The following is a 25,857-nucleotide window of genomic DNA, read 5'->3' as shown; positions in this document are numbered from 1 at the left end:
CTTTCTCTGCTAATGCTCATTTTTCCACATTTTTGCACTCCTTCAAGTCCACAAATATATTCAAGTGTTGCATATTTGTTAAGTTGGCACATGGTGCTGTCGCAGAGATTCAAATCAGAAATCATTGTTTTTAAACTTGGGGCCGAATAATGTAGGGGAAAAAAAACAACCTTTGGATTAAACTATTGTTAGTGTGAAGAACAGATAACCTGGCATCATCCTTACGAAATGTGGTATGACCTGCAAGATTTCATAAAAACTCTAACATAGACACTGTAAAGCCTCGTTTTGATGCGTCACTCAACTGGGTTTCAAGCTGGCCTGTGGTCTCCCACAGCCCCTTTCGTCAGAGACGAATATTGATATTGTGAGATGACGTCACGGAGACGGTTGCAGATATTGTTCGTTATGCCTCATTTCCACGTACCCCTGAGCTCAGGTTGGAAACGCAGGTCCACGTTGACCTCGGTTATCCCGGAAACTCACTTTTCAGTCGACCCGAGTCGAGTGAAAAGTCCATGTTTCCATGCAACACGGGTTTGACGGATGTAGATCGTTCTTTTGCACTATTAATGCAACAAAACTGATAGGGCATATGCCATTGTTTTGCTTCCAACTATCATAACCATTCTTTTGAGGTTTTCAGGAATAAAAAAAGCAAAACGAGTAAATCGGACCGCAAAGAAATAGAGATACGAGGTAGCCATGCCATCACGCTTCTGCCTGTTTTTATTCAGCGTTCAAAAATAATCGGGGCTAAGTCGAATTCAAAGGCAATGCAAGTTGACTATATCAGCATGAAAATCAAGTATCCAGAAAATGGGTTTCCAACCCAAGTTGGGTTGAATATGGAAACGAGGCACAGCCACCTCTGGTGATATCTGGTGGCTAAAAATATAAATAAAAAAATGGCAGTTTATTAAGAGGTTGCCTCTCATGGTTCCCATCATGTGCTGCCTTTTTGGCCGCTGGTTGCATCATTGGTTAGGGGTGTGGCTGTACCGCTGATGCAGTGCCCCTATTACCAGTATGCTGATACTCATTTCACCAACCTCAGGAGGATGACAAGCTGAGTCAACCCCCTGGTCTTAATTCAGTGGCCAACCGGGATCGAACTCAGGACCCTAGGATCCCAAGCCACCACCCTAACCACAAAGGCAACACCAAGCTCCATCTCTCATGGTGAATTCTTCAAGATCAGCAATTACTATCAACATGTTGATCGAGCCAAACAGCAGAAGTGAAGAGCATGAGGAGGATTGTGTGGATCATGCATGTGCAGAATGGAGTGATAATATTTTTACTCGATCTGCCTACCTGCGAGTGAAACAAAATTGAAAATCATTCCAAAACTGGAAACCTACTGTTTAAGAAAATCAGAAAGGACGCACACACCAGGCACGAAGAACGAATGTAACGTGTTAGATAGGATGGTGTATAAGTCACAGCATAAATAGCAGCAAACTTGTGAATTTTTTTTTTTAACTAACTTTTAAATCTATTTTATTTATCTTGAATTATATACTTGAACACTACAACACAAATCACCTTTTTGGCACTTTCTAAACTATTCCGTTTAGTAGTTGGACAATATTTTACGGCATTATACATAATCACAACCAATCAAATTTGCTGCTTGTAGACCCCACACCCATGTTCGTGTTTCTCAAGACAGCACTGGCCGGATGTTTTATAAACTCCGAGTTGCATTTGTGATTGTAGCCCAAAGTTTATGGATATGATTAAGAAAGCACCATAAACTGTAGTCAAATAGAACAGGTAAGGTGAATGACGTGGTAAAGCAATTGGTCAACATCGACTGATCCACTTGTCTGGGAAGACTTCATTCAAGAACCGTCATACATTCCAAGCATAGTGGCAGGGGGCCTAGTCTTGCTGGTACAAAGTGATATGTAAAATATTTAATCGTCATAGTTTCAGGAACAAAAAAATTCAACATTGCAAAGTGACGTTCATCATTGACTGTTGCCACTTCCAAAAAATGACTCCGTGGGAGAGAGAACACCAGACATTGATTTTTGGTGAGTCTCTTTAATGTTGCCAAACTTCCTGAGACTTTTCTGTCCCACACGTGTGGCAATTGTTGCGATTCACTTTCCCACTGATGTAGAAGTTTCCTCATCAGAAAATGTCAACTCATCAAGAAACCCAGGGGATTGTGGATTTTAAAACAGCAAAATAACAACATTAACATCAACAAAACTGAACCAATGTTACTTTTATGGGCCATTTACAGTTTGTTTCTATCATGTGTATATCAAAAGTTGTAAAAGTTCACAGTTGCACAAGGACTTGGACACACACACACAAAATCTGAACTACCATGTCACAATGTTACAGATAGTATGTGCTTTATTTTTCTCAATTAAATATCGATGTACAGGGATTCAAACGTTTGATACATTTTGCAAACAAAGTTGGCGTTCCCATTGTACACGTTGTGTCACTTGTAAGTCTTCATGTGCCACAAGCCATCGTTCAGGTAATGCATGTTTTCGATACCCACACCTTTGTTCACCTGCGCACTGCAAAAATCAAGGTACAAAAACACATTCTAAAGCCTTTTCAGCTGATACTGTCATGTACATAGAATTTCAGGTAAGAAGTGTCAGGATAAATCACATCCGCATGTAAACAGTGCCTTTCCATTTCATCCCAAACCACCTCTCCCCTGCACCCTTTCTACTTTCATCTCTTACTTTTCCAACAATTGCCATCGACCCCCCATCCCTTCCTTTTCTCCCCTTGCACATGTAATGTAGATGACCCACAATTGGTAAACTTACATATTATCAGATGACAGCTTCATTATGCCAACACATAGTGCATGTTGCTTTCCTTCAGCCATCACGGCCTGAAAATGTAAAAAAAAAAAAATACAAGGAAAAGTTTATTTTTGTAAACATAGTCGAGGCTTGTGGAAGAGCGAGTACACTGGATGGATCAGGATGTAACAGGATGCAAAACTAACATAACAGGATGTAGTCTGCCCCGAAGACGACTGAAGCCATTTCCAGTGGCATAGCTTCGTGGAGCGGGTGACATCAGGATACAGGCGAAGTCTGGGCCAATGGGCACGGCGCACTCAGAATACGAGGGGCAGAGATTGGTTGCAGCATGACATGGCCACGCCAACCGAAGACACGAAGAAGAATTTGAGGTTTCACAGAAGGTTTTCTTGGAGTTTTTTTTAATGTTCTTTTAGGTTATTTCGGGTGGACTTTCTGGTGTTGGGTTTGAGGCGAAGCACCACGGGACGAAATGAAGCACCACGGGACGAGGTGGAACAATAACCCGGCCGCACAGCAACACACACCCCTCTATCCCAGTCCCCTCTCCCTTACTTTTCCCCAGTGCAGGAAAGCGTCTGGCTCACCAGCCCATGCCGGGTGAGCGCAGAGGTCGACGGATGCCTCAAACTTTCTCTTTTCTTTCTTCCTATATCTACCCTTCCGCATATAAAACTTATGGCGCCTTGTATTGTTAAATAAGTAAGATTGTCCAAGCTAGATAGATTGGGATAGTTCTGCTCTCTGTCACTATGCTTTATCAAAACCCCTTGTACATTTCTGATTTCTTTGAAACTCACCATATGCTCCCCGCAGCCCTCTCTTCTTGTAAATTTTGTGGGATGTCTCACCAGTGTAACACGTCATTCCCTAAGATACCATCCCCAGTCAGTTACTTACAGAATGAAAACACTAACAGCATCTCTTGATGTATCCAGTAATTACCAGGTCACCACATACGGACATTACACAATGGAACTATTCAGTGCGTCTTCGTGTAAATCACCACCTTGCCACAAACAGCACCATCTGAGCTGTTACATTTTTAAAACACTCAGCATAATCTGTCTGCAGATGGTAAAGATGTCATGTCCTGTGAGTTAAAGAATGGAAACGTTCAGCATATCTATGAGTGTAAATAGCAGCCAGCTACATATGGACGAATTACACAATGATATAGCTCGCCACATATATTACCAACTGCCGAATACAGCATCACCCGTAAAAATCTCCCACAAACAATGCATAGACTACTTACCCCTCCCATAGTTACCCACAATGCATGCATCAAGCTTGTAGGGGAGCATGCCTCCGCGGACCACGACGTGGCCAAAACATTCCCTGCAGAACTCGCGAGCCTCATCGAGGAGAAGAGGTACCTGCCGTAGCAGGTCTTTAACTCTGATAAGACCGGCTTGGTTTGGAAAAAGATGCCGACCAGAACGTTCATCTCGCATCACGAGAACAAAGCAGCCGGCTTCAAGGCTGCAAAGGACCAGGTATCCTTTCTCCTCTACGTAAATGCTGAAGGGGATTTCATGGTAAAGCCCATGATGCTCGACCGTTTCCTGAACCCACGTGCGCTGAAGAACAAAAACAAGCAGGCGCTCCCGTGCACTGGAGGCCGAACAGGAAGGTGCGGGTGACGTCTGAACTTTTTATGGACTGGTTCCATAACCGTTTCGGTCCTCAGGTCGAGAGGTACCCGACAGGAAAGAACGTTTCATTCAAGATACTTCTGCTGCTTGGCGACGCTCCTGGCCACCCCACAGATCTGAATGGCACATCTTCATCATTTTGCAAAATTACGTGTGCTGTGTTTGTTTAATAAAATATTGAAATGTTTTTTTTGTTTGTTTTGTTTTTTCCATTCCACAGTAGCAATGGAATTGTCAAGAGACTATAAAATGCATTCTTCAATAAATTGGAAAGAGTACCTGGTATTGTCTTTTTTAATTTTTTTTTTTACTTGTAAGCATCTTTAATGAAACTGTAATCATGCATTCGTGGTCAAAAACATTTTAAACTTTAAAAACTTCCCCCTTTGAACCAGGAACCGCCACAAAACGATAACGTTATCCCCCTTGTCCCCATTGTACCAATTCCCCAACTTTTGTGGTGTCACCATTTGTGGCCTTTTTTCATGAACCAGGAACTGCAGTGAACCAATAATGTTATCCCCCTCGTCTCCATTGTTACAATGACAAAACACTCGCCAATTTTTCCCCGACACTCGCGGATTTTACACCAACATTCGCAAATTTTTTGCGGGTCGGGAAATCCCTGAAACCTATCTCCCCATTTCCCATAGAAACAATGCCCCCACATTCGCGGTTTCAACATTCGCGAGGTTTTCCGGGAACGTACCCCCCACAAACGTTGGGGTCCTGGTGTATTTGTTGAGAACTGTGGATTGTATTTTTAATAGGTTTAGTGAGTGTGTACGTGAGGTGTCAGGTATATGACCCATGTCATATTTGTTTGGGAATAGAAAACTGACATATCTGGTACATGACTCATGTCATTTTGGGATGGGGGTGGGCGAGGGGGGAGGAAGATGGGAGGTAAAAAACTGGCGTCAAGTACTAAAAAGCGGCGGACATTTTGAAAATAAAGAAATAATAACAAATAAATAAAAATGGCCTCCTTCCTTTAAAAATAAAAAATACGTTTTTTTTTTATTTGGCCTTGTGTGGGGTGAGACTGACTAGTACTAAGCTATTGCTCTGCTCTGTCCACAACACTCCACCACCACCCATCTCTCTCCACTCTCCATCTACCTCCACACAATCCTCCCATCTCAACCACAGTCTACCTATTTTTCTCCTGCCTCACTCTTTCATCACATCTGCTCTCTTGGGAGGGTCCATCTTCCTCAATCTGCACCAGGTGCACTATCCCTTTCAGCCGGCTCTTTTGCAATCGTCAAAGTTATCTGCACAACGATCTCCTCCTCCAGTTCATGCATCCTCCTATCCATCCTCTTCACTCCCACAATCCTCCTGACAAATTGTTCTCGCAGACCTGCAACCGCTGTTGTTACTGCTGTCAGCGCTACAGTCTCCAGAACATATTGTTGCGAATCTGGAAGCTTACTGCACTCAACATACAGGTCCTAAAGAACAGTTATATCGGTAAGTATGTGTTTTTAGTTAGGGTCCCCATCCCATGTCTAATCGGTAATTAAATGCACATGCGCTGCGAAGTTACTTTGATAGTCAGGGTTTTATTTTATTTTAACACCACCATCAACTACAACAATGCCAGCATCACCATCACCTCGCTTCCTCACACCGACGCCATTGTCTGCGTGCGTGTCAGCACGTACATGGGCCGAGCCCACGCAGGATAATGTTCCTCTGCCTGTTTGGTGGGCGGAGTTCAAGGAGGAGCCTCACCACGGTGAGGAAGGCGGTCCGCGTGACGTCACCACGCCCCCGGGCCAATCGTTTTGGCCAGTGACAGGGCGACGAGAGATTCTGCGTGCCAAAAACCATACAGTGAGGGAGAGCGGGGAGGGCGGAGGCATCTCCCCCCCCCCCCCCCGAGACAGGGTGAATAAGGGTGCGGCGCGATCGAAGAACCAGAAAGATCCTGGGAAGAAGAGCGAGAGCTTGAGAGCCACCATCCCCCACAAGAACCGCAAGGGTTGCGCGCCGTGTCTCAGTCGGTGAACTCGAGAGTTTGTGAGATAGTTGATGACCATCGAGCCGGCAAGGTTGTGGTCATTCTGACGGGCAAGTGTGGAGTTATCAGCCCTCGCTTTGGCGTTCAACTCAAAGACGTGGGGAAGTGGCCGAGAAACCTCCTGCGTTATCGACGGTTCGGGATACAGAGGAGAGGTTTGGTTGTCGGCACGAGCGCTGAGCGGAGCTCGGAAGGCCGCTCGTGGCTCGCTGGTGTCTGGATTCAGCTCGCCTCTCACTGGTGCCCGGTTTGAATCAGCTCGAAGACCACACGAGGTGGACAGGTCCGAGGCAGGTTCTGGTCTTCAGCTCGCCTTTCCCTCTGAGCTGGAGGCCTCAATAAAGGCTGTGGCGAGTGTGTGTGTGTGTGTGTGTGTGTGTGTGTGTGTGTGTGTGTGTGTGTGTGTGTGTGTGTGTGTGTGTGTGTGTGTGTGTGTGTGTGTGTGTGTGTGTGTGTGTGTGTGTGTGTGGTGCCAGTCCAGTAAGTAATAAATTGTTAAGTGCCTTGCTGTACATACGTGCATCTCTTTAGTGGGATAACTCTGCCTTCTTGCATGCTTCCCTCCTTCCCCCCAATTATAAATAAACCCATGTGTTAAATGTATCCGTTCGTTGCTGCGTTTCCTTACATTGGCTTAGCGTGACGCGTGTTGGATAATTAGCAAGGCCGTTGTTGCCGCCGTAAGGGGACATTTGGACCGACAGATCTCAGTGATCATCCGCTCGGGTAGCACACAGTTCGAGCACGCTAGCGGCTCGTTCCGTACGAGCGCCGTCGAGGGTGTGAATACTCTGTAAACTCACCACGTGGAGCTCTAGGTATTTTGAAGATTGGCAAATAACCCTGTACCACGTGGTGTAATTATTGACGATTCAAGGTCCATGCTGGGCTGTCTTTGAAATTCCCTTTGTGGAGGTGGTGTGATGTCCTTGCATGGAGAGTGCAGATCCTTTTGAGTGCAGACCACTGTTTCCGGAGGAGGTCAAAACATGGAAGCTCTTCTGTCAGATCATTCACTCGTTCTTTGTTAGCAATGTTGTCATCTGTCCAGAGATTGCACCACTTGTCCTTTGTGTTAAACCCCGCATCACTCGCAACATTTACAGAGCCCCAGAAAGGTTAGCACGACTTGAGCCACATGCAGTATTTGGTAGATTCTGCAGGTCTTCATGGATTGGAAGCTCTGGGTTGGCTTTGATGCAGTCAAACTCTCAGCATTCTTGCCTTCCGGTGCACATCAGGGAGTGGGATGGACTGGGAGCCACTGCATCGGTGTTGATTTCAGTGTCCCACCGATTATCTGCATCGGCGTTTTCAGGACAGTGTCCAAGTGTTTTGTGTGGCTGCTCTCTGCAACAAACAGGAGAACGGTATTCCGCAACAGAGTACAAAACAGCAGAGAATGGTTTGTTTTTGACTGGTTTGCCGTGAAAGGAAACCTGGAATTTGCTGTTAACCAGTCAGTTGCTGAAATAGAAAGCAGTAACTGTAGTCTTAGTTGGATTTGGGCAGAGGCACCAGTAGATGAAGTGCTGCTCCATTACCTTTAAGTCCGGGGCTCAGGGTACTGCTGAGATCTTCAAGGTTGGGTAGCAAGGGTAAGATCATCTGCATAGGCAAACCTTCTGGAGGTGTTAACTCCGAGGAGTACCATTCAGGTTTCAATTCAGGAGGAGAAATCACCATTCAGGTTTTATTTTCTTATTTTCCTGCCAATCTCTGAGCTGTATCTCAGAATCAGCTGGGACTTTTGGAATTAAATTTTGCATCAGTAATGGGAATACAAAAAAATTACCCCCGGTTGGGGGTGACGGTCATCTCTGAAATCTCTGTAGATGTGGATCTCTGATCGTCTTAGAATGGCTTCGATGTAGTCTTGTCTTTTGGTTCAACGTACAGACGAAAGCCCAGGAGTAAAAAGGATAGAAAACCTCAGAAATCAAACTACATTTCTGAGTTATCCAGAGATACATTTTGAAAATGGTTGATTTGGAACATTTATGATCAATGTGTCTTCAAAAGGATAGAAACCAGACCTCAGAAATCAAACCGCATTTCGGAGTCATAAATGGTGGATGATTTCACAAGTTTACAGCATCAGTGACCTTGACCTTCAATCAGGTCGAACGTAATACCGCCGTGCATCACTCATCGACCCCTACCTACATACCAAGTTTCATCAAGATCGGGCGAATTTTTTTTGACCGTATCACATCGACGATTTTTCCAACTTTGAAGATGCGTGACTCGTTAATCAGGACGAATTTTAAAAAACCAGCCCAACCAAATTTAGATATTGTTCCATATCAGAATCCGAAGAAATTTCGAAGATCGGATCACAAACGGCGGAGGAGATAGATTTTGAAAATGGACGATTTCGCAAATTTGGAGTGACCTTGACCTTCAATCGGGTCAAAGGTCATACCGTCGTGCATCCCTCATCGACATAGCAAATATCAAGAAAATCGGAAGAAAAAAATGGGGACGTACGTACGGATGGACAGACATCGAGACTGGTTTTATTAGGTCATCTCGTTAGAGATGACCTAATGATGTGGTGTCAACAATTTGACCTCAACTGAATTTTAAGGTCATGACCTAATTATAGACAAGTTAACATATTTCACCATAACTCGAATGAGGTTTGGCCGATCAGAATGAAATAGCTCTCTCAAGGTAGCATAGACCACAAAAAACGTTTGTGCTCTGCTCCAGTTCTCTCAAGCCTTACCACGATTGAGTTTTTGTGAATGTTCTCTGTCCAAGAATAAATAAATGGGAAATTAGGGTGGAAGACAGGAGGAGAAGAACAGCCAATCAAGAGTGGCTTTGTGTGCTGTGCAGCAAGGTGCATTTCCGTGTAATTTCCATCATATCCCTCCGGGTTAAAGGTAAAGGTCAAATGGCAGTGTGACGGGGGGGGGGGGGGGAAATGCGTTTTTTTGTCAACGCACAATTTTGCCAATGTGGAATCTCAGACCGCTTGGCCTTCAAATATGTTCTTGCATCATAATAGCAAACCTGCACTGAAGTTGTTCATCCGATATTTGATTAGCGTCCTTGACCTACTTTTTTCAGATTGTGACCTAAACAACAAAAAACACCATTTTGATCATAACCTCAATAATTTTCCTCTGCTTTTAATGATGTTGAGTTGTATGGATAGTTTGTAGATAGACACATTTTCTTAACTTCGACTCTATCCATAAATGTTGAAGGTCAAATGGTGGTACAAAAAGAATATGGCCATCATTGGATCGTGGGCACCAGTAGAGGCTTACTCTTGGTGATCGCTTTGTGATCATAGATATCGAGTTCATTCTGTTCGTGGAGTGATATTAATTCCCAAATTAAAATAAATAAATAAACTTTAAAAAGGGGAAAACGTTTGTGCTCCGCTACAGTTCTCTTGGGACTTACCACAATTGAGTCCTTTACCGAGGGGTTAAGCTTTGCTCCCGGAGACGTTAGACCCGGGCACATGATGTTGGCTCCACTCAGCACGAACCGGATTGCTCCCTTGTCCACCTGCTGATGAGGGAGGATGGTTGGATCTGCAGAAACAGTAAAATATATCAATGGTATCAACTTATCTGTTTGGTAGGCATTGTGTTGTAATGTTTGGTGAGATGAGATTTTTTATTTCAAAGTTGAGTAGTGTAATGGAGGTTATATTATATAAGCCTTAATAATAATGTGTGTGCGTGCGTGCGTGCGTGCGTGCGTGCGTGCACCACGACTTCACTTTTGTAAGTTGTGTGAAAAGGATGTAGCACGCACGCACGCACACTTTAATTGACTTTAAGGTGCATGTAAGGAACACCAGAGAATGGGAAATTTCTGGGTATTTCCAGATGTAGAATCTTCTTGCAAGTACGAGCAGTCTGTGCAGGAAGGGATTTTTGTGAATGTTCTCCATCCATGAATAAGTAAATGTGAAAGCAGAGTGGGAGACAGGAGGAGAACAACAGCCAATCAAGAGTGGCTTTGGTGTGTGCTGGGCAGCATGGAATTTTGAGTTGGAGCTTTTGCTTGGACTGAAATCAATTCAAATTTGGAGTTCACCCACCTGCCAGTTCTGGGTCGATCAAATAAAGAACTGTTTGGTCTTAAACTGGACCTGAAGTTCAATATATGTTGCTTAACACTGAAATTGCCAATTTTCCTCTCAAAATAATGCATATCTGTCAAGGTTCCCCCCTCCCCCTTTCCTTCCACAAAATAAGACACATGTAGTCTTCAGGTTGCATTGTTATTTCAACGAACAGGTCGGGTACCAAGACGTGGTCCTCGTGACCAGTATGTCAGTTCAAATAATGATACAACCAAGGTCTCGTATTTTTGAAATCATCATGGGATTAATGCTTGCAGAAGAGACAGTCAGCTTCATGTCATCCCAGAAGGATGAGATGCTACACGATTGCAGTTCCCCTGCCCAACTACCCACCACCCCCAACCCTCACCCCTTCCACTGCACCAGAAGCAATATTTGTCAAATAAGGTCACCAATGGGGATCAATCCAAAGGCGAGACAACTCAGAGATGTGACAAAGGCCAATGAAGGGGTTTATCGAACAAACAAGGAAAGAAATAATACCAGAGTGACCAATGTTGATAAAACTCAGGATTTATATAGTCTTGGTGATCCCACCACCATTAGTTAGTTATATTGGATGTGTCAACACTTAGATGACCATGTCAGAATGACAGAAAAATAATTGGATACTAGACTGCCTGTTGCAGTGTTGCTTGCAAAGAGTTTGAAGATTTTTTTTTTTTTATGGCAGAAAGACAATTTATTTATTATTCACTATTCAGCCATAAGAACTCGGCGTTGCTTGCAAAGTGATGTTATCTCTATGCATATGCCATCTGAGATGTACTGTATGACAATATTTCTTGGAAGGTTAATAAAGAGCAGTCAAATGATGACTGCACCATTGATTTCAGCAGGCCAAAAAACATGGAGGCTTCAGACCACAGCGAGGTTACCCAGGAAATGCATCAAGACCGAGACAACGAGGTGGCCGAGGAATGCCTGATGAAGGATATAATTAAATAAGGCCGTTAATTATCGTCAAAAGGTGTGTTTTAATTAACCCAAACACTCAATTTTCACTCTTGCACATCCTTGGAGTTTTTAGTTTGCATGCAAAGTTTCAGGCTGCTACGTTTTTGGAGTTATGGAGGAGACACACTGACACACACACACACACCACACAACCTTTGATTAGTATAGATAAACAGCTGAGTGTGACTGGTGTAAAAAAAAATTGACTCGGTAATTTGGAAAATACGCTAATTCGGCAAACGGCTCAGAAATCAGGCGTTATCAAATATAATGTGCTTTGAAACTCACAAAGAGAAACATATAACCTTTGGAAAGCAAATCCGATAACGAAATGCTTTAGAAACAGGCGTGAGGACAAAAGAAAACCTGATAGAACCTCCATAACATATGGGATGAAACTTTGCTACCATGGCACCCGTAACAGGCATGGCATGTCCACACACCCGCAGAGAGTCCGTACAGATCCAAATCTACCCATATGTACCATGTCCGTGGGTGCTGCATAAGTATCTCTACATTGGAGTGACTGTCGACTGCACATCCCGATCAGGACACGAACTGTACTTTGCAGCTCGGTAAGTGGCTTAAGCACTCAAGCACCCCAACGGAATGCCTGGCTTGGCAATCGATTCCCAAATGAGGTCGATACAACGATGCACCCGGAAACGCCCGTGCAATATCCAAATTGAACAAATCAACTTTTTTTCGGAGTCAGAACTGCTGATATTTTCAAATCTGGAGCTTACATCTGTTTATCGTTAAGAAATCGCTGTGACCTGTTCCGAGTCGAGGTAAGGTTGAGCAGGTAAAAATAAATAAATAAATAAACATGGCAGCTTCAGACCCCAGCAAGGTTACCTAGGAATCGCCTTAAGACCCCAGACAGCGAGGTGGCCGAGGATCGCCTGATGTAGAATATAATTAAATAAAGCCATTAATTATCTTCAAAAGGGATGTTTTAATTAACCCAAACAACCAATTTTCACTCTTGCACTTCCTTGGAGTTTTCTTAGTTTGGATGCAAAATTTCAGACTGCTCGGTTTTATAGTTTTGGAGTTATGGAGGAGACACACTGACAAACACAAACACTGCCTTTTATTAGTATAGATGTCAGGAAATTGCTTTTTTATCACTTATATGTATATTTATTTGAATATAACTGTCATTAACCAAAAAAGGATAATCTTATCTCGGTAAAAATTGAAAGATAATAAATGAAGGCTAAACCATAGCACCAACATGGCGGGCATACGATTTTCCTAATTACAATTGTGGGTGGAGTCAGGCCAACTGTCCAGCCAATGGGTTTTGAACAGAAGGTTTCAGCCGCATGCATGCAGACAGCGTCATTGTATTTTTTAATACACTGTACAAGATTTTCATACACTGTAAACGAGAAAATACAAGCAAAATGTTTTACCTTTGGTGCACAGCCAATGGCCCTTATTAGACTCACATTTATGTAGAAGTCGGAGTGTAGGAAAAAGCGCGCCTTCCCTTTGCCGAAAAAACAGCAGCTCTCCATTTACTGTCAGGATTTCTACGTGGTCATGGCTGCCAGGAAAGGAAAAATCAATAATAAAAATTATATAGGAATAAAAAAAAAATGCCATCACTTTGACACCTCTTCCAAAGAAAGGGAAATCAGAGAGGAGACAGGTATGAGTGGCTTTTTAATTGACTGCTGGTCCAGTCCTGATGGTACAGATCAAAATCAATGCCAATGAAGCATTCAAAAATAAATAAATAATTCCAAAGTAAGTAAGTAAATAAAGTTACTGGCACAGAGTGGTGGAGTTTCCTGTCTGATCTCTTATTCGGGTTATCCTTAAAGGATGGGGAAAGACTGACAAAGTTCGCAGCACACACACATTGTCCTCATTTGTGTTCAAAATGACCCCCATCACTGTTGTATTTTGTTCCTTCCATCTTTTGGTATAATAGATGTATACTGTCCCTGTTACTTCATTATTAAACGTGATTAGCACCATTTTTTTTTATTTCTCTGTGACAATTATTAATTTGCAAAGCAAGTAGAATCTTGGTTTAAAACTTTAAAATAGACATTTACATGAATGCATCGATGGATATGTCTCCGCGTGCGTCAGATGTCAACCCACTGCTACGTTTGATCTCAACAAAAGGTCACATGAAAAATTAAAGGTCACATGAGAGAGACGAATACTAATCTCTGCGCAATCGTTTCATCACAACTTGTATATTCATTGCACAATACTACAACAACACGACCATTTCGTTAATGGCCAAAATTATTCCAACCTTCCTGGTGGGTTGGCCCAGGAAAGTTTTTGGCCCAAATCTTTCTTGAACCAGTTGGCCAGGCGTGACGTTCGACTTCTTCTTCTTGCGTATGGCAGCTTGGCTGCTGGGTAACTATCATTTTGTTGGGGGCGCAGCTGTGCCGCTGATGTAGTGCCCCATACCCGTACACTGGTACTCATTTTGCTGACCTCGGAAGGATGACAGGCTGAGTCAACCCCACCTGGTGTTAATTTGGCAGCCAACGGGGTTTGAACTCAGGACCCTAAGATCCCAAGCCAGCCAACCTAACCGCTAAGCCAACACCAGGCTTACGACGTTCAACTGAGCACGATTTCGGCAGCAGTTCGTAAAATAAATTCAGGATGCTATCCTTAACTCGCCCACTCTTCGCAAAAGACACCATGGAATATTTGAGGCCCACCAATTGATGTTAACAGCAACGTCCATCCGAGGGATGGCACACTTGGATCCAACAGTTGAATCCGACAATCCAATCTGACAGTATATAATTGGGTCGGGAATCCAACCCAGACTAGACACCTGCCAGACTCATTGAAGAAAACTGCATGGAGCAAAACGTTCATACGAGAATGGCACTCGGTGGAGTACATACCTCTGCCAGGCTGAACAGTTTACGTTTTGTATCGCACTGATAGGCCGGATCAGCTTGTTCTTGTCTTGTTCTTGCCACCTACCCAACTCATCCACCAAGTTTTGTCATAATCAATCCATACCATAACTTGAAATATCATGCCATGTATATAGTTTTTGGCCTCATCTCTCAATGGTGAGGAATCACTTAAATATTATCGCATACAGATCTTCACCAAAATCGAATCAATTCATCCTTATCACGCACCCAGCCTGTGCATCAAATTTCGTCCGAATCCGTTTTGAGATATCCTGCTCACAGACAGACAGACGGGGTGAAAACATAACCTCCATCCACCGTCCATTAGCAGAGCTAATGGTGTTACAAATGTTTTGTTGTATGCACTATTGTGCAATGAGATTGTACTTAATTTTTTGTTTGTTTCTTCATTATTACAACTGTATCAAATGGACTAGAACCAAACATCTGAACACTTTACAAGGACAAGAATTCACCCCCTCTCTCACAATGCTACTCACTTATATATGCAAGTGAAAAGGACTTGAAAGGAAAGAAAAGCACCATAAGACGCATACCATTTTATAACCTTGAAAGGTTCCTTCTTTGGCAGGATTTGGACAAGGTATGGTTCAATTCCCGGAAACTGATGCAGCAGCTGATTTCGGATTCCTTTGATAGCAGATGTCTTGAGTTGAACACAATTTGACACGCTCTCCTTCTGGTCAAATCTAAAACGCAGCAAGTCAAACACCAAGTAAGCCATCAAGAAGTAAATTGGTATCAGGTACCACATAAGAAATGCAGTTAAACATACAAGAAACACGTGCTCTCTACAGGAACAGGAAGGGAATGCAACTTTAAGTTGGAGGTAGTCATCCCAACTTCGCAGAGTCGTCACATGCGCACCTTCGGGTACAACCCACCACTTTTCCACTCATTTTGTCCAGAGGTTTAGGAGTGCATAAAATACAGAGCATGTATGTAAATTTGGGTTCCAAGGGTGCTTTGAAGCATGGCATCTCGGTTTACAACGAGAATGGGCGTCCCGACCGTACGTCATCATTCAGGTCCATTCTCCCTTCCACAATTGAGGTTAAAAAAAAAAAATAACACAACAGACTACAGACGAGTTACCGAGTTTGTTAAGGTTGCTCAGCCTCTTAACGAGCTCACTCGCAAAGATACTAGCTTTGTGTGGACCGCTTGATGTCAATCAGCATTTGATGAGCTGAAGACAAAACTCACGACCGCTCCATTTCTTGCATACGCGAAATTTGACTGGGATTGCACATTGTAAACTGATGCTTCAGGTCAGGGATGAGGAGCTGTCCGATCTTAAGTACAATATGATGGGAAACTGCATCCTGTGGCATTCACCAGCCGGGCCCTCAACCAGTCCCCAAAAAAACTACAGCACAACAGAACTGAGGAAGCTTGCTGTGGTACGGGCTATCTCTCACTTCCATCACTACTTGTATGGCAACTGTGTGACTCAGTACTTACTGAGCACACTGCAGTCAAGGCTGTCCTAGAAATTCCAAACTCTACAGGGAAACATACCCACTGGTGGACCAGGGTATATGGGAGTGGGGTGAGAGAAGTGAACCTACCGAGCTGGCAAAGAAAATAAGAATGCTAATGCGCCATCATGAAAGCGTTGGGAATAGGTGCTAAAGGCCCGGTCACACCTTGACGTTTTAGCCAGCGATGGCAACGTGTTAAAATTTATGTAAAACGCTGGCTTACGTTGAACTTTTGATGTTTTTTTTTAAATATTCGGACGTATTCATAGCGACTTGGTCTTATGTATAACGCATTGGTAACTACACAGAACGTTTCGTTGTGTTATAGATAACTTATACCAACAAATGCTGAACCTGTTGTCGGCCTACACAACCGATGCCCAACGATAGTCTAACTCAGGCATAGCGCGTTGCACGCATCGCCGACGATGTCGTGGCGTAGCCTATTAAAAGGCTGACGCACAACGATTCGAATCATAACTGCCGTAGAAATGGAAGGGTCAAAATCGCGGTCACACCTTGGCAATCTTGCCAGCATATGCCGACGTAACAAAAAGTGTGTCTAAAACGTTGGGGCACGTCGAATACGGTATGGGTAAGTTTGGTATGCGCGAGCAGAACGCTAAATACGCTATCATAAGTCGTAGTAAATAGAGTACGTCAAGAAATTTTGAACATGTTCAAAATTTTACGACGTACTCGGCGTATGACACACGTTCCGCATGCGATGGGGATAAGTTTTACACACGATATGTGGACGCTTACACACGTCCACAAAGGCTACTTATAAGCTACTCATAAGTCGAAACACGTCGCGGTAATGTCTTTTTTACGCGAAACATTTCTAACTAATGTTTGACGTGCTTTGAACCAATTCTTTATGTAGCCCCAACACACATCGACGTATGTAGACGTATTCCAATGACGTCTTCCGGTCGACAAAAAAAAAAAAAAAATTAACGTGTTTCTAGCTTACAACTGCCATATAAAGACGTGTTCCCAGCGGTTTTGGGAATTGGTATATAAAAATGATGTTCATAAAAGGGGAACCCAACAGTGTTTTCGAGTCCTTTTTGAGTCGATGTCCATGTCAGCAGTAACAGTATCAGTATCAGTATTAGTATTAGTAGTAGTTTGTTCATGTTGGCAGTAGTAGGTGAGTGTGAGGGGGAGGGTGTGAGTTAGATGGATCCTCCTTGCGTCCGCGTGTCCACGGGTAGGTTCATACGCTGCCACTCAACGATTTAAATGGCTGCATCTCCACTATTGAAAGTAGACGCTTGCGCTCAACAATTGGATTTTTTTTACACTCAACGACTTTTAAACGGTACCACTCAGCCATTTTCATTGTTTACAATGAACGATTTAAATTGCTGTCACTCGCCTTTGTTTTTTTTGTTTTGTTTTTTTTTGACGCTGGGGTTTGGAAATTTGAAACGTTTCTTCTGAACGTGTTAAAACGCTCAAACTCGACTATTTTAAATAGACGCTGCCGATGGACAATTGGAATCATAGCCAAGCTAGACATCGAAGTGTGAACATCCTCGTCATGCCGAAGAAAAGTTTGAAGAATGCTGCAAATAAGTGTCCGGGCCATGGCCGTGGACGCTGACGCAAGGACGATCCATTATACCGACGTCTTTCAGCCTATGAGTAACTTAAAAGTAACGTCTGTCGACGTGTGGCAACGATCGCGTAACGTGCCAACAACACGTTAATCATAGGTAGGAAATAAGTTTCGGGTACTCTAAACACTACCTCGGCGTGTCTCAACTTATGATTAACTTACAAGTAGCATGTGTTGACGTCTGTCAACGATCGCAGACCGTGCCTACAACTTGTGGCCAGCGTAGCGGAACGTGCGAGTCATACGCCGGCATACGTCGTGAAATTTCAAGCATGAAAAAATTTGAGGACAACCGAAAAGTACGTTTAAAGCCAACGTACAATGATGTATGGCAACGTACTACGACGTATGCCAGCGTGCTCTCAATGTTATCAAAACTTACCCATAACGTATTCAACGTGTGCCAGCGTTTTAGAAAAAAAAATCAAAAATCGGCATACGTTGGCTAAAACGTCAAGGTGTGACCGGGCCTTAAGGAAGTTCACGCATCTGTCATGGATACTCATCGATGACTTCACCTCATTGCTGTGCAGCACTCTACCTGCTGGAGATATCTGCTCCCCTGACTCTTTCAGGAGTAAGCAGATTAAAGACCTAAGAGTCAAGGAGGTGTTTGACCTACAAGAACCAGGTCAACTTCAGTCGGATGCCACGGCTCGTAAATTGGCCTTTCAGGAATCCATAATTATGGCTGACGGGATGGCCGAGAGGTGTGCACACTCAGCTCTAAGCTGTCAAGCTTGGGTTCAAATCTTGGCCCAGCTATAAACTGTCGTAATGGTGTTTCACAGGTAGGGTGATTCATCAATGTGTGTGCCATTCATTGAATGGACTCTAAACTGGGTGTCTCGTCTGCCAGCATCCGTCGGTGGACGTTAAAGATCCCATGGAGTCTTACGTGAAGAGTAGGCAAGCTATCACCGGCAACATGGCCAATTTCCAAATTCCTATCCAAAAGAGTTGAACATCAGGCCTGGCCAGCCATACATGAAGACCAAGGCCAAGCTTCACTCGGGCGACCCCACAAGAAAAGGTGGGCTAATTATGGCCATTAAAAAAGAAGAATAAATACGAAGAAATCCCTCTTTACCATTGGTGTTGAATCTTGGACGACATAGATCCCAAGCATGTTCACCGTAAGAGTAGTCGTACCCAGCCAATTGCAACAGCAGATCCTAGAAGATTCCCATGCCAGCCCATTTGGAGGCAATTTCGAGAGAGTGATTTTATAACTCCCTGTTATTTTATTGCATTTGTAGTGGGAAGGCATTTACACAGACACAGTACAATTTGCTATAGCCCATACAAAGTGTGCCATAGATACAGGAGCTGGCCAAAAGAACAAGACACCACAACATCTCATACCAGTTCAGCATCCTTTTCAGATACTGCAAATTGATATCTTGGATTTGCCACATGAGGAGAACGGGAATAAATATGTTGTTGTGATCCAAGATCTGTTTACTAAATCGCCCATGGTATTTGCCGTGCCAGACCAGAAGGCTTCCAGGATCGCAAGAATCTTCGCTGAAGAAATAATTTCACTGTTTGGCATTCCAGAAGCCCTCCATTCTCAGAGGCACTAACCTTCTGTTACACCTGATCCTCGAGCTATGCAAAATGGTGGGGATACCAAACTAAGCACGACAGCCTACCACCCTCAGTGTGATGGCGTGGTTGAGAGGTTCAACCATACGCTGAACACAATGCTTCAGAAACATGCAGCTCATTTCGGGAACCAATGAGACAAGTACCTATTAGGGGTCCTATGGTCTTATCGAAACACTCCACATACTTCTACTGGAGAAAAGCCCTCATTTTTATGTTCAGCATTGCATCGACTATCGCTCCCCTCGTGGAGACATCATACTTGCCTGTGTCAGGCACCGGCCCTGCGGATGTCAAAGACACTCGTGAGGAGCTCATGCTCGCCCTGTCCTCTGCCAGACTGCTGGCAACCACGAGCATTAAGAAGGCTCCTTTTATCCCAAGTATTGTTACTTCTGATCCCTCAGCTCAATTATTTTTCCCTCCTTGCTCAAAAATAAAAACAACTTAACACTTCACTCCAAAAAAAAAACAACAACAGCAACATCGGAAAATAAAAACAAACAAACTCTCATCTCCTGAGCTCAGTACTCTTATCTGTCCTAACCACTCCTTGCTCCTTTCCACATTCCTGCACCCTGCCAGAAGCTTCTCCTCCCATGTCCCTAACTGTGTGGACCTAAAACATCTGAAGCCTCTGTTCAAACCTGATAGATCTCGCAATCCAGGCTGCTGCCGAAAACCGGACATCATCTGTTTAACAGAATTCTTCCTCCCACAAGACGTCCCCGACTCCTTCGAGTCTCTTCCTGGCATAGTCTCCTCCAGTTTTATCGACCTGAACCCTGTCCTGATGGCAGAGTTGCACTGCACATCAAGAACTCCATTTCTCACCTTACATCTACTGCTCTTACAGGAGGGCCTCTGGTTGTGACTTCCCCTCCCCTCTCACCTCTTGTTTGTCTGTGTGTTTTCCCCCCTCCACCCCCTTCCATGTCAATAAAAGTGTGTTGTAAGCCCCTCTTGCCCCGTCCGCCCAACAGTGACAACTCCATCTGCATCTCTCCCTCTCCCTCACGACATGGACAAACTTTTAACCACTCATGCCAAATCTCTCTTCCTCATATGTGGTTATTAAAATTGTCATTTGCCACCATGCTAATTGGCTGAGTGTTGGTACCAACCTCACCAGCCACGGCACTTCTGCAAAGGGCCTCTGTGGCTCCATGGAATTGACTCAATCTGTGAATTTTCCCACTCAGATTTCTGTCAATGGAAAATTCTCCCTTCTGGATTGAGTGATGACCAACTTCCTTGCCAATGTATCTTGCTCTTCCTCTGCCCCAATTGTTTTATCTGATCAAGTGCTTGTGAAGGTCAACATCTCTTTGGCCATTATCAAAGAACAGCCTCAGTGCCAGCAAGTCTGCCAGTTCACTCATTCAAATTAGCAGGGATTAGCAAGCAGATATTGCTCTTCAGGACTGATCTTGTGTATACATACTCCCACTGATATAAATTCGGCCTGGCAATTCTTCCACAGAAAGTGACTCCCCCTTATGTACACATTCATCCCATCTCATCTTCAGTTATCTTACCCATCCTCTCACCCTTGATGCACCGAATCCTGTGGTGAGGCAGTCGTCTTGAAATCTGTAAGGCAAATCCGACCAAAGACAACTTCACATCATTCCACAAAGCCCGCAACAAGTGTGTGTCCACTCTCAGGAGAGCCAGAAAAAAAACATCTCCATCTTCAAGAATGAACTTTCAAACTGGTCTCATGCCTCTAAAACATGGTAGCGCCTTGTCGAGTCTGTCTCTGGTATATGCTTCCCCTCCACCACTTCCCTCACTTTAAATGGCAGCACAGCAGACTCCACTCGTGAGATGGCGGAATGCCTCAATTCTGTGTTTGCTTCCAAATCTTGTGTCCTCAATCTGTCTCTGTCTCTGTCTCTCTCTGTCATGGAGGCATAATACTTGCCAGTGATCTCCCTCTCCCTCTCTCTCACTCTGTACCCACCCTTCCCAATCATACCCAACTGCTCCTGGTCTCTCTGTCTTTTGCATCTGAGAAGGTGAAGAAGTTTCTGACAACCCTAGACTCCGATTTGATAAATGGCCCGGACGGCATCAGCTCACGAGTCCTAAAAACCTGCTGTGCTGTCTTGCACTTCCTCTCTCTGCCCCTTTCACCCTATCATTTGCCCTAAGTTATTTTCAATCTGCTTGGAAGTCAGCCAACATCACAGAATCACACAAAAAGGTGCAAAAACAGATCCCATTTAGGACACACTGATTCAGCTACTTTCAATCATCAGCAAGGTCATGGAATCCATCATCGCAGTGACATCAAATCATTCCTTTTCGCCAATGATCTCATCTCAGATCAATTCAGATTCAGACCACATTACTATATCTTGGACATGCTGCTTCTACTCTCCCAACAATGGATGAAGCGCCTGAATATCAGACATGAGATTAGGACTGTCTCTCTGGACCTATCTCGAGTTTGTTTTTTTTTAATACAGTCTGGCATCCTGCCTTGCTCTCCAAACTGTCTGCCTATGGAATCCAAGGCCAACTCCACTCTTGGATTACTGACTTCCTCTACCACAAGCCAACATGTGGCTCTCAACAGTATCCTTTCTTCTCCTCTCACTGTCAAGGCTGGAGTGCCCCAAGGCAGTGTTCTACGCCCTCATCCTATTCTTAATCTTCATCAATGATCTCACTGACTCTGGAAAATCCTCTATCTATTTGCTGATGACTCCACCCTCTGCTGTGACATTCCTCATTCTTCTAACAGACAGGCAGCAACCTCTTCCCCTCTCTTCGGAAGGGCACGAAGGAAAGCTCGACATCGAGATTGTTAATTTTTTTTTAATACCAAGGCGACTTACACAGAGGGGGCTAATCTGCCTCCCTTGCCTGGTGCGATCGACATGTAGTGCCAGTTCGCCCTTTATGGTTGACTTTTAAATGGTCTCAGGCAAAATTGACCCAGTCACTACAATCAAGGCAGTGCTATACAAATCCACATCTTTAAATTTTTTAACAAACCATAACTGTTAAAACAGCAAATCGTCGTACAAGTTACACTCAGTCATGACTGACAATGCTGGTGTCAGAATGATCAACCAAGGTTTGGTTCACACTTATTGTGAGAGGTTGTTTTTGTACAGGTATCGAGGCACATGAAAGGGCAGTACGACAGCCAAAATGAGATAAAGGGAAACCAGTGAGACAGCAAATAGATGTACTACATGGCACAAGGACAGGAATTGCAGGAAAAGGGTGGAAATCTCAATTAGGGAGGTAATGGAAATGGGAAAGAGCATGAGTTAGCAGTCAGCAGCAGACCTAAAAGCCTGGAAGGAAAAGCTAGAGATAACATATTCAGGAAGACAGTTCTACAGGTGAGAAAAGAGGGATCTATGAAAGAATGGAGGTCAGTGTTGAGTTTTGACTTAGGGAAGACACGAAGGAAAGTGTTTTTGGTGGAATGCATGCGAGATGGAGGGGCAGAGATTGGCTGAGAGAGGTGAAATGGCAGCGAGTGCAAGATCGGATAAAAAGAAGAATACCTGTAAGTTATTTTTTAGAAGAACTCGAAGGGGTACCCTGCAAAAAATTAACTTTCACCCTTTAAAAATCATGCGAATAAATTATTGAATTATAAGCTGCTTTTTTCATATCCTTTTCTCACCTGTGTTGCAAATAGAGCAAAAGGCGGTGTATAATCAGAACGACTGTTTGATAGGGTGGTATATTGTTACGGATTTGGAAGCCTTTTGCACACAAACAGACAGCTGTCCCGAAGTTTAGTTATTTTGATAAGTATGTGTGTAGTTAGATTCCTCCCAGTGTTTAATGGGAATTTCATGTGTGTGCTGCGGGTTATTTTATAGTCAGGTCTTTTTAAATATTAAATTCCCAAACAACCCTCCAAAGGAGTCGATGGCAACAGCCCCCTCTGCTTTTGGCACTATTCACATTCTTCGCGCGCTGGCGTGCCGAACATGTGCGTAGGCGGGGTTTCATCGGTCACTGGCACTCTGGTTTTCGCTCCAAAAAAGGGCCTGGAGTCCCTCTTGTCCATTCAGCGAGGAGCGAGCGTCGGCCAACGCTCGCCAGCCAATGGGAAGCCAGAACGCCATATACTATTGTACAGCCTCTTCGAGGGGTGGGCCTCTTCAGGGGGGGGAGGAGACATCTACACGCCCTCCGCCCAATGAAGGCAGGCCACCGAGGAAACCGACACCCCCCCCCCCGTCCAATGAGGGATGAGTTGATGTCAGAGGCAGTCCCTCTGGCCCCGCGTGCGAGGGGGAGGGAGAGTGTTCGGTGCGTTCTGTCTGTGCTGGCGCTGGTCTGCTCTCGCCTGGCCGGTTGGTGATCCATTCATCTGGTCTGGTTCTCTGGTCGTCCTCGCAACGCAATGGTTCCTCTCTTCTCGTCCGCCTTCGTGCTGGCTGGCGTTCGTCGCATATCCCTCACCCCTGGTGCTTGGTGCTGCGTCAAAGCTGTGGGTTCGAGTCCCACCGAACAAGACCGACCAAACCACATGAGGCGGACAGGTGCACAGCCAGACTCTGACCCCCCAGCTGACTGATCCTCCTCGGCTGGAGGGTCCAATAAAGACCCGACAGGGTCCATTTCTTTTGGGTGTGTGTGTGTGTGTGTGTGTGTGTGTGTGTGTGTGTGTGTGTGTGTGTGTGTGTGTGTGTGTGTGTGTGCGTGCGTGCGTGTCCGTGGGCCCAGTCCTGTAAGTAGAAACCGTTAAGTGTTTGCTTGTACATTGATTGCATTTCTTTTAGTCGGTTTAACTCTGCTCCTTGTGCTCCCCTCCCCATTAAAAATAAACCCCAATTGTTGAATGTACCAGCTTGTTGTCTGTGCTTTCTTTCATTGGCTTAGCACGGTGTTTATTGAGAATTCGTGAGGCCGTTTGTGCCGTAAATTGTTCATTTGGTCCGGCGTGGCTTTGGTAACTTCCGCTCGGTTACGCCGGATCCGAGTCAGTAACAGCGACTCGGTTTGGACAAAGCCGGCCGAGGGTGTGGCTTCCTCGGTAGTTAGACGGCGTGGGTACTTCGGCAAATTGGAATAGACAAGTGGACCCGACCTCACGCCGTTGAAATATTGGCGACCACGGTCCTTTAAGTGACCCATCGACTCTGGAGTTATCCGGGGTGACGACCTTCCATTCCGGTGTTCGGTGGGAGACGGCCCGACTGCTCCGTCTCACGGTCATCCTCTCACCGACCCCCGGCCCACAACAATATCACTCTTACATGAATAAAATGGAAATGTTGAATTTAGCAAGCATTTTCTGAATCTAATCGACATGAGAAACGGGACTGCTGAGACTCACCGTTATTTAAAGTGAAGAAGAAGATGAAAGAGGAAGAGTTTTTGTTTTAATGTAAATTGAAACTAGTGCATCTATACTCACCTTACTCAACTATCTCATACTGTTCGCAGATCGAGCTTGATTAGTGGTATCTCCTACAGAACAATTGTGGACGCACGCACACAGACAGACAGGACAGACAGACGGACGGACACAGGCACGCTGAGTCTGAGCTCCTTTTTATATTACAGAAGGTAGTAAAATAAATAAATAAAACAGGTGAGCAACCTCCCTACAGGGAGCAAGGGGGAGGGCCTGAGACAACTACCTGATGTGATATTCCAATGACAGACAGCCTTGATTTCAGGGCCTTCAGAAAGAGAGGGGAGCAAGATGATAAGCAGAATCACTCGTCCAAGGTAGCGAACCATTTTCCATGACACTATAATCTATATGAACGTTTTATTCCAACAATACAAGTTGAGGATAGTGTAAATGGCAAAGATTGAGATAGATTCAAATCGATGGGGGGGGGAGGGGTGGAGGGGTGGAGGGTGTGAATTAAACACAAACATGATGGGCCAAATGACCTCCTCCTGTGTCCAAACTCCATGGACTGTATAATTAAGTGACGTTAGCTCGGTTGGTGCTTCCACCCTTTAACCGCTTTGTGTATACACTGTACTCGACTTAATATCGCATTCATTTTTTTAAAAAAAACAAACAAACAAACATACATTTATTCTTGTTTCAAAAAAAGCCCAATATCGATGATAAAAAAATAAAAATATAATTTGGATATTTACTTTTTAAACCACACGTCGTAATTCAAGAGGTTTCAGGTTGTTAAACCACCTTGTAAGTAACCAACCGTTTCTGCTATTCGTCGAGTATCAACTAAACCCGAAGTAAACATCAACCAAACGACCCCGAAAACAGTTTACACATACATCGCACCGAGGTAAACGTGGTGACCCATTGGTCCAGTGTATTTGGAGACCGGTATTTTGCAAACCGTCGGACGAGGTGACGTCCGGTGTAATTATCGAGAGAGGTATAAAAGAGGAGCACACTGCGCCGTGGTGACGCATCGACCGACGTCCCTTACTTCTTAAACATCTTCTCCAAGCGCCAATGCCTTGAGTGAATGGACAGTGCGACAGAACGCGACAGGAAACAGCATGCCGTCATCAATTTAAATTGTTATCCTTTACATACCTTTAAAATAATAATAACAACAACGACGACAATAATAATAATAATAATACGAAACATTTACAATTTCTCCTGAAAACAAATAATGTTTTATTTCATTTACTGAATACGTTGTTTTTT

At 44.3% G+C, this 25,857-nt stretch overlaps 1 protein-coding gene across 2 annotated transcripts; it reads right to left on the bottom strand.

Moving 5' to 3' along the window:
* Positions 1-2,032: 2,032 nt before the first annotated feature.
* On the bottom strand, positions 2,033-25,777 carry LOC147018685 (malignant T-cell-amplified sequence 1-like). 2 transcript variants are annotated; one of them, XM_085898618.1, is made up of 6 exons: positions 25,631-25,777; positions 15,041-15,193; positions 13,026-13,123; positions 9,918-10,051; positions 2,808-2,875; positions 2,033-2,546 (listed from the first exon to the last, which is right to left on the bottom strand). In XM_085898618.1, exons 1-6 carry the CDS (start codon positions 25,711-25,713, stop codon positions 2,465-2,467), a joined length of 618 nt encoding a protein of 205 aa, XP_085754744.1. In that variant the 5' UTR covers positions 25,714-25,777; the 3' UTR covers positions 2,033-2,464. The 2 variants fall into 2 exon arrangements, with proteins under 2 accessions (XP_085754744.1, XP_085754745.1); XM_085898619.1 differs by lacking the exon at positions 2,808-2,875.
* Between the last annotated feature and the right edge of the window lie 80 nt (positions 25,778-25,857).

This window comes from Eptatretus burgeri, chromosome 10, assembly GCF_056783735.1.
Source record: "Eptatretus burgeri isolate ZD-2024b chromosome 10, Ebu_testis_v1, whole genome shotgun sequence".
Lineage (NCBI taxonomy): Eukaryota > Metazoa > Chordata > Myxini > Myxiniformes > Myxinidae > Eptatretus > Eptatretus burgeri.
The sequence above is the reverse complement of the archived record's forward strand: the minus strand, read 5'-3'. Positions and strand labels throughout refer to the sequence as shown.